Here is a 10,261-nt window from a genome sequence, read left to right as displayed (position 1 = left end):
AAGAGATAGGGTTTTGAAATGACTCAATTCTCAAAAAACCCACAGAAATAAATCATTAATACATCCCAAATTTAACTTCAATTATCCCTTCCAATCTTCACCAATACTCAGAGAAAATCCTCATTTTTTTACATAAACCACTACCAATTAGAGTTAAACTTTAGACTGAGTAAGAAAACAATGCTGGGCAGAACAAATCCTGAAACATACAACATTAACTTCAAAAGCAATTGACTAATATTTCACTATCTTGGAACAATTTACAGTCCAATGGTTTCAAAATCAGTGCTTGGTTTTAAAAACATGTCCAATTAAGGATAAAGAATAAGAGTAATTATCAAGAAAGATACGAAAACATGTAGCATGCAAAAGAAAATAGATTCACATTTCATATTCGACGGAAACAATTACACCATTCTTACAACCAAGCCGAAGGTCAAATCCCAACCATAGCATTCAAAGGCAGAACCCTAACCATACCCACTAAACATTTCAACAGTCTCTTTAAGCCCTCTCGCCCCTAATTCTACGAGCGAGTTGAATATCTTTAGGCATAATGGTAACCCTCTTGGCATGAATAGCGCAGAGGTTGGTGTCCTCGAACAACCCCACAAGATAGGCTTCAGCGGCTTCTTGAAGCGCGGAAACAGCGCTACTCTGAAACCTCAAGTCAGTCTTGAAGTCCTGTGCAATTTCCCTCACAAGCCTCTGAAACGGAAGCTTTCGGATGAGGAGCTCGGTGCTCTTCTGGTACTTTCTAATTTCCCTCAGCGCCACGGTCCCCGGACGGAACCTGTGAGGCTTCTTCACACCACCGGTGGCCGGAGCAGACTTACGGGCAGCCTTCGTCGCCAGCTGCTTACGTGGTGCCTTACCACCGGTGGACTTGCGAGCTGTCTGCTTCGTACGAGCCATGTCGAAGAGAGATTCGACTGAGAAAGTTTAGGAAATTGAGAATTTTAACCTCTGGAGAATGTGAAGGAAATTGCAGTGGATGAGTATGAAAATGAGATTTGGGATAATATTTATACACGGGAGAGAAAGAGAGAATGGCGCGGGAATTGTGAAAGCCTTTTCTGAAACGTGAAAAGGGAAACGCACAGCCGTTGATGGGAAGAGAAATCAACGGTTGCAAGTGCTTTAAAGTAGGAACACTGGGATCGCGATCCGTGGCACGGAAGGTAACCAATGGGGCTTTTTCTTTTCCTTATATCAAAAAATTTGAGGCAAAGTTCCCGGCATCTTGTTCTTTTTATGTCAGAAATTACTTGGAATGTATTATTTACTTATTTTAATAAACAAACTTTAATTTCATTATTATAATTTGTGAGTTATTAGTTATAGTTTATTTTAAAATTATTTAGAAAATTGTGTTTGGTGTTCCCTTTTCATTTGAAATGTATTGCGGGAACTCTTGATAAGTGATTTGAAAATACTAATTAGCATAAATTTATGATAGTTACTCTAATTTCATGCACTTAATTATTAAAATTAAAGACACAGTTGTAGAACTTTAATTAAAAAGTTTAAAGTTTTTTCAGAAGTTCAGGAACAATGATTGATATGTGATTTGACTTAATCTCTCAAGACAAAATTTGAAATTATAAAAATAAGAAATGATATTTTTATTTTGAAGCAAATAGCAAAAATATTTTAACTCAACATAGACTATAATTTTCTTTTAGGTGACCATCTTTATTTTTTACTTAACTTTCTTATAAGAATGTTCCATTTTATGTGTTTTAAACTCAATTTATATTTTATTGATATAATAAGTACTTATTCTATTCTTATGTGCATGAACGTGCTATCTCGTTTTTTAAACTCTTAAACTTTACAACAATATTTTAACTACTTAAGTCAACATAAATTACACTATCAATGGAACAAACTTATAAATAAGTATTTAATATCATTAAAAGATTCACATAAAGAAATAATTCCTTCTTAAGTCAAGATTCATTATAATGAAAACAATAATACGCATTCTCTTTGATGTTCAATTTAATTAAATAATAAGATATTTTTTACTTTTTACACGTTGAAAAAAAACAAGAACATAGTTTACAATCTTAAAATTTAACTCAAATCTCTTGTCAAGACATGTCACGTTTGTTAAGTCTTAACACAATACCAGAAAAAATATGATATTTTCTTTTGTTTCGTGTATTGAATGAGGTGAGTTAACAATCAATCAAATTAAAGTCAAAAAAAAATTAATTTAGATTTTTCTAATGAATGTTTTTTTCCTTATCACAATCTTCTCTTATTCTTTGTGTGCATGAACTTACGTACTTTTCTAAACCTCTAAATTTCAATAAAACACCATAGTTACTTAAACCAACACAAAATTACACTAACAACATAACAAACTTACAATACAAAACCATTTGATGTTGTTGGAAGGTTTGCACACTGAGAAATAAATAATATCTTCTCAAGTAAAAGTTAATTACAGTAAAAAAACAATAATAGAAATTCCCCTTTACGCTCAATCAAGATGAATAATAAGACATTCTCTAGTTTTTTCATGGCAAACAAAAAGGTAATATTATAGACTTAAAACTCAAACCAAATCTCTTGTTATCACTAGAACATGCCACATTTGTTAGCTATTAACATGTGGTCAACAATGTGATATTTATTTCATGTCTCATAATATTGGAAAAGGTGAGTTAAAAAAGAACAGATTAAAGTCAAGCGTCTAATTTTAATTATATTTTTTAATGAGTTTTTCTTCTATTAAATAATTTGAACTTGTAATGTTTTTATTGTTAAAAAATAGGTATATCATTAAAAATTATATATTATATATGTTATTTTCAGTCATAAATGGGGAAGGAAGGATTTACTCTATATCAACTCTAAATTAATTTGAGTTATTTTATTAATTATTTTATGAAAGTTAATTCTTAAGATAGGATATTTTAGTAATTGGCTATGTAATGCAATCAAAATTTAGATTTTTATTTTTTTCATCCCAAGTAAGTTATAAACTTCCCACCCATATGTATTCACTTATTCTTAATCACAACAATATCAATCCCCCTCATTTCTTTCTCTTTCCATCATCACCTAAATATAAGTACACCTTGAGAGCATGGTATTAGGGTTAATATTATTCAATTGTGACTTGTATCATCTATTGTCACGTGATAATTGATGTAATCCACAACAATATCTCTCATGGCAACTATTCTATTGGAATTCAACTTATGATCATAATACCAATTACAAAGTTAAATATTTATTATTGTGTCAAAAGTTATAATTAAGGGTTAAATATGTTTTTTGTCCTTAAACTATCATGTGTTTTTGGTTTTAGTTTATCTTCTAAACTTTGTTTCATTTTCATTCTTCTCCTTAACGAAACTCTCAGATTTAGTCCTCGAGCACCAACGACGTTAAATTTTGTATGACCTAACTAACTATGTGTCACATGTGATGACATGTATAAAATTTTTGGATATTTTTGTGAGATTGGAAGTCAGCTTATTTTAACTGAAGCTTAAATTAGGGTTTTTTAGGTTCCTTAGGTTCTTTACTTTAACCGAAACATATCACCTAAGCTGTGTGATTAGATGTATGGTTGGTGTGCAGTTCGTGAAACACGAATTCAACATTTAACTTTGGAAAAATCCCAAAGAGAAAAAGGTTCAAGTTGGTGTTGGTCTTCTTCTAGAAGATATGTAAGTAAGGTGATTTTTTGTTTTTGTGGTAATAAAGGGAAGGATTGGCGATATAGGGTTTGACCATATACGTAATTTACTTTTGAAATCATTGTTGTAGTGAAATGAAATCTAACAATAGAGGATTTGGTTGCACGTGAAGGAGCATTGATTCGATAATGTCACAAACATGTGGGTCCAACCCTTTTTACAACCATCTAAACACATGTAAAATGACTCAAACCTTGGTGGCAAAATGGGTTGGGATTAATTGACCTTAATCTTGAAGGTTCCAACCTTAACTTTTAACAGTTCAACAACATAATCATATAAACAAAAATATTATTGTTCTCCCTCTCCCACTGAAGAATCCATTGTAAATTGCTTTGCTTTTCCAACTTTCCAAGGAGTTATTCCAACACTGTATGACTTCTTAATTTCTTAAATGATTTGGTTGATTGTCATGTTACCCACATTTACAAATTTATCCACTAATACTTGTGCAATCAACTATACACTTGCACTTTTATTCCCCAAAACTCTTCCACATCTGTGACGCCCGACCAGAGTCTTCACCATAAACGTATGGTTGCCTCCTACCTTGTTAGCCATAATTAAAAACCACATTTCTTTTTACACACAACCTTAACTCTATTCTGGTCATTCTTTACAAATTGAAATTTTTAACCATTTATAATGTTATGTTTCATTAACGCCTTTTTAAAATCTTTCAATGAACAAAACTACATCCCCAATTTAATTTTGAAGGTCTTGTTCATCTCCTCCGCTCTATACTTTGGAGACTTTCCCTATTCAAACTCACATCGTCATCATTATCTACATTTGAAGACAAATCATCAGCATTGTAACCTTCATTTATGTCATGGTCTCCAACTTCTTCATTAATGATAAATGACCATTCACCAACATTGCATCTTCTCCTCATCGTTTTCTTCTTCTTCTTTTTTCATTCTACTCCACATATCCAATGTAGGATTAATATTTATACGATCGCGTACCACTCTCTCATTCTCCATCTCAAACCTATCATCATCATTTGTCATTTTTTTTTCTTCACTCTCATCCACTTAATTTTGATTGAAGCAAATAACCCTTAAGAACCCTAATATGAGCTTCAAGATAACTTTCAATTTCAGAAAAACATCTAAAAGGTGTACACATGTCATCACACGTGGCATACTGTTAGCCAACTCATACAAAAATCAACGCCATTAGTATTCGAGGACTAAATCTGATAGTTTCATCAAGGAGAGAGATGAAAATAAAACAAAGTTTGGAAAAACGCATGATAGATTTTGATTGAAGTAAATAACCCTTAAGAACCCTAATTTGAGCTTCAAGATAACTTTCAATTTCAGAAAAACATTTAAAAAGTGTACACATGTCATCACATGTGGCATACCGTTAGCCAAGTCATACAAAAATTAACGGCATTGGTATTCGAGGACTAAATCTGATAGTTTCATTAAGAAGAGAGATGAAAATAAAACAAAGTTTAGAAGAGAAACTAAAACCAAAAACGCATGATAGAGTGACAACTGTCGCAACCGGAAAAAATCGCGACGGGACGACGATCCGAAAAAGATAAATAAATTTAAGATTTGATTTTGAAAAAGAGAGATTTGGAGTCGCCACCATAGTTTATTCTGGAAAACTACGGAAAAACCATAAAATGATAAAGCATGGTCTGCGAAAATGAGATTCTATGTTCGGGAGTCGGTTACGTGTGGGGAAGGTATTAGCACCCTACAACGCCTGCCATAAGGCAGTACCTTTAATTAAATACGCGAATATGATGTGGTTTTCAAAATGTTTAATTATTCCCCGAATATAAGATTACAAGACGATGCAAAGAAAAATATATTTTTATTTTTTAGGAAGCCCGACAAGGATTGACCTTGCTCTACGTATTCTCATATGAGAAATCAGGGGTACGTAGTTCTTTTGAAACTGCTTGAAAATTTTGTTTGAAAATAGTTTGAGAGATTTGTTTGAGAATGATTTTGGATAAATTTGGATTTTTGGGAAAGTGAACCTGACAAGGACTAGCCTTGCTCCTACGTATCTCCACTTTTGATGGAGAATCAAGGATCACGTAGTTCTGGCTAGCAATATTGATTGTTGTTTGAAAATGTGGATGTTTTTAGTTTTTTGAAGATTTTTATATTTTTTGGTATTTTTTGATGTAATATTTAGATTTTTTTTGCGTAATGAGCACTAGGCTGATGTGTACGATCGCACGAGCACTCACACGGCTTTTTCTTTGTTTTTTATTGTTTTGCGTAATGAGTACTAGGCTGATGCGTACGATCGCACGAGCACTCACACGGCTTTTTTATTATTTTTTATTGTTTTGCGAAATGAGTACTAGGCTGATGCGTACGATCGCACGAGCACTCATACGGCTTTTTTTTTATTTTATATTTTGGGTAACGAGTACTAGGCTGATGCGTACGATCGCACAAGTACTCATACCGATATTTATTATTACATGTTTTTTAAAGTTTTATATTTTTTTATTTTTTATTTATTAAGAAAGAGAGATGAGTTGAAATATCTATGACGTAAAAATATCAAAAAGCGTAGGATAAAATTGTGGTAGAAAATAGGATAAATTTATAAACTAAAAAATGATCAAAATGAATATAAGTAGAATGAAAAGAAAATGTGTACCTTGTTAAAGATTTGAAAGATGAAGCAAGACTTTGCTTGTAATAAGTTGTGAGAAAGATAGATGGAAGATGAAGAAGATAGCTTTATAGTAGAAATGGGGTATGGGATTTATTATGTATATAGAGATTAGGAAATAGTAAAATGTGAGAGAAAAATGAAGTAGAGTTTTGGGATGGAATGAAGAGATTTTTAGAGAGAAGAGATGGATATTATGTAATTGTGTTGTGTGTGTGAAGTGAAGAGAATGTAGGTATTTATAGAGTTAAGGATGAAGAAAGTTGATGAATAAAAATAATATAATAAGTTGGTGAAAAATTTAGATGAAATAAAATATAATAAAAAAAAGATGAATAGAAAAAGTTAATGTGGAAAATAAGTGAAAGAAATAATATAAAAAGTTTGTGGAAAAATTAGGTGAAATAAAATATAGTGAATAGTAAAAGTTAATGTGGAAAATAAGTGAAAGAAATAATATAAAAAGTTGGTGGAGAAATTAGGTGTGGAAATTAAGTGAAAGAAATAATATAAAAAGGTGGTGGAGAAATTAGGTATGGAAATTAAGTGAAAGAAATAATATAAAAAGTTGGTGGAGAAAGTAGGTAAACTAAAATATAATGAATAGTAAAAGTTAATGTGGAAAATAAGTGAAAGAAATAATATAAAAAGTTGGTGGAGAAATTAGGTGAAATAAAATATAGTGAATAGTAAAAGTTAATGTGGAAAATAAGTGAAAGAAATAATATAAAAAGTGGGTGGAAAAATAAGGTGGAGAAAAATGGATAATAAAAAATGTTGATGGAGAAGATATAATTAAAAAATGTAAGTGGAATAATTAGAAAAGTTGATATATAAAATTAATATGGAAATGATGTGGAAAAAGTAAATGAAAAAGGTAGATGATGTGGAGGGTGATGTGGATGGTGATGTGGAGAATGGGGTGTGATAAGAAAAGATGGGTGGTGAGGAAGTAAAAAAAGTGAGATTATTTTGGGCCATTGGATTAAGTGTTTAAAAGAAAATTTGGGGGTGCAAAAAGTAAAATAAATAGTATTTTTCATTTTGGTTTTTTTTTTATGTTTTTATTTATTTATTTTTGTGATGAATTATATTTACCCGGACGAAATTGGGTATTGACAACAACCAAAAACATATTTAACCCTATAATTATTAACAAACAAACAACTTTTTATTTTTATTTGTTAAGAGCGTACGAGTCAAAGTGTCATGAATTTATTTTGACTTAACTCACTTTACTTTCGCCATAAAACAATTGATACATCCTAACAAACTCAAAAGATTAAAAAGCATAACCAAAGTTGGATAAATCATGTGGGGTGCACAAGTTATTGGCAAACTTTAACAGATAAAGTACATTTGAAATCTCATGAAATGTAAAATAAACAACAATTAAAAGTTTAGTAAGATAAATGTGAACATAACTATGAAATGAAAAAAGCCAAAATAAAGAGAATTGAAGAAGTTGGAATTGACCCTAAAATATAAAACTTTAAAGGATAGTCAATACAACAAAATAGTTACGTGTTTTGTCTTGTTAACAACAAATTATAGGTTTTGTTTGTAATGATAGTAAGTTTAATTTAAAAGTTCATATCATGTAATGTTTTTTAATAGGCTTTAAAGTTATTGGTAGAAATCACATTTTGGGTTAAAAATTCATAAGATAATATAGAAGCATTGTTGTCTCGATATAATGCACACACAACAATTAATAACATGAACATCTTGGAAGATGATGTATCGAATTCATTGACTTTGATAAGGTCGAATATGTCAATTTTCTTCCAATGTGACTCATAAACTTTCTTTATTTGCTCAAACCACTTTTATTGGTTGGTTATTTTCGTTATTAAGTCAATACAATTAAACTATGACAATCTTTAAACTGTGAAGCAAGAGATAGAAGAAAATAATTTCTTTAAGTCATTAATGGGATGAGATCAAGGTCCTATAGAAACAAAATATTTTTCTGTAAAATAAGTAATAAATCACTATTTGAGTCACATGTAGTTCACTAATTCAACTTCAATAAGAACACAATGAGAAGAACACACGAGATGAAAAAAATAAGATGCGATAACCACGTTTTGAATAATAGATGAAAAAAGATTTTGAGAATTCATGAATTTACAAATAGAATATATAAGATGGAAAATAAGTTAAATAAACATTTACAAAAAAAATTGTAGAAATTTTGGTTAATGGAACTTCAACCACTTGAATTAAAAAAATAATTACTTTTTATATAATCAATTTTATGATGAAAGTTAAAAAAAGTTTGAATTTTTAGATTTCTTTTTTCTATATTACATAGTATAATCATGCATATCATTCCATGCATTGTTAATTTTGCATTATGTCAGAACCATTAAATTCCCTAATAAAGTGGAAACCAGGTGTCCGAAATTGTCAGAACTTTTAAAATTTTCGAGTGAGTGAAAGTCAGGTGTCAATGAGAGGGCATTTGAAATTTAGAAAGTGGAAGACAGGTGTCCATACCAAAATACATAAAAACAAATTAGTGTACTAAATTAGCATACTAAATTAGCAGACAGAAAATGTTCAAGCAAAAACTCAATCAACTCATCTTTCATACATTCATGGATTAAACTTATTCGGATGACCAAGAGACTAACTTAAATTAATTTGATTAAAGATAAGAAACTTAAATTTAATTTTACCATTTTATAACTTATAATACAAAATCATGAATCTCAAAGATACTAAACTAGATATGAATTTAAGCCAGGGATAAGATGAACATACCAGGGAGGATTTGAGTTTGATGGGTTGGAGACGGAATGTTTTGTACTGTAGTGATAGAAATCGCCCCAGCAAATTCCTATTACATTCAACAAGTTTCATTAACTTTTACGTAAGTGCCAAAACTAGAAAGCCAAAACCAGAGACAAAATGTTTGGAGTTATAACACAAAGATCGAAAACTAGAAAGCCAAAACTAGAGACGAAATGTTTTGAGTTATAACACAAAGATCGAACATCAGTAGATCGAACAAAGAACGATAGAGCCAAAACTAGACAACCAAGATCGAACACAGTCTTACCTCGACCTCGACCTATGATCGGTCAGTGCAGGAGCGCGCCAGAGCACCTCGACCTCGCTCAACCCACAAATGCCTCGACGCCTCGACCCCTCCACCTTGATGCTCAACCAGACAAACATGAAGCCAAAGAGGAGAAGATGAACACAAAGCCTAGGAGGAGAATATTGTGGTGCGGGAAAGGGTTTGAGAGAAAATATGATGAAAGCGGGAGGAAGATTAGGGTTTAGATTTCAGAGAATTAGAGATGAGATAAATAAACGACTAAGGGCGCGGGGAGGGAATAATATGGGTTGGGTAAGTATTCTAAAAATAAAAAAGTTTAAAAAAATAATAAAAAATAGTTACCTACGATTTTAAAGATAAACCGCTAGAAATTATTGGGGTTTCCAAAACCGCCGGCAAAAACTCCCTATAAAATCAATCATTTTTGTAGTAATAATAGAGTTATCACATAAGATGATACAATGGATCAGTCAGCTACTAATTAATTAAAGTATTAACAGTACAATTATCCAAAATAACCATAAAATTAAAACTTTACAGAAAACGCCTAACAACCAAAAACTATTAACACAACCGAACGGTCCAAAATCAAATCTTCTCATGACCAATTAATCCTAATCTATACTGATGGGTCCTCTCCGTCCAACGCCTGCTCCATCGAAACTTCACAATCCTCTGCTCACATCCACCAGATGATCATTGCAAAGAAGAAAATACTGAACGACAACATAACAACACAAAAAGTAAGGGTAAGCTAAGGTAATAATAAAAATCATTTTAACATACAATTCAAAACACACCAAACATGTAAAAT

At 31.3% G+C, this 10,261-nt stretch overlaps 1 protein-coding gene across 1 annotated transcript; it reads right to left on the bottom strand.

The window, feature by feature from the left end:
• Positions 1 to 359: 359 nt before the first annotated feature.
• On the bottom strand, positions 360 to 1,012 carry LOC108323063 (histone H3.2). Its single transcript, XM_017555393.2, has one exon. The coding sequence runs from the start codon at positions 913 to 915 to the stop codon at positions 505 to 507; it is 411 nt and encodes a 136-aa protein (XP_017410882.1). The 5' UTR covers positions 916 to 1,012; the 3' UTR covers positions 360 to 504.
• Between the last annotated feature and the right edge of the window lie 9,249 nt (positions 1,013 to 10,261).

The sequence above is a fragment of the Vigna angularis genome, chromosome 2 (genome assembly GCF_016808095.1).
Source record: "Vigna angularis cultivar LongXiaoDou No.4 chromosome 2, ASM1680809v1, whole genome shotgun sequence".
Taxonomy (NCBI): domain Eukaryota; kingdom Viridiplantae; phylum Streptophyta; class Magnoliopsida; order Fabales; family Fabaceae; genus Vigna; species Vigna angularis.
Note: the sequence above shows the minus strand (reverse complement) of the source record. Positions and strands in the feature narration are given on the sequence as shown.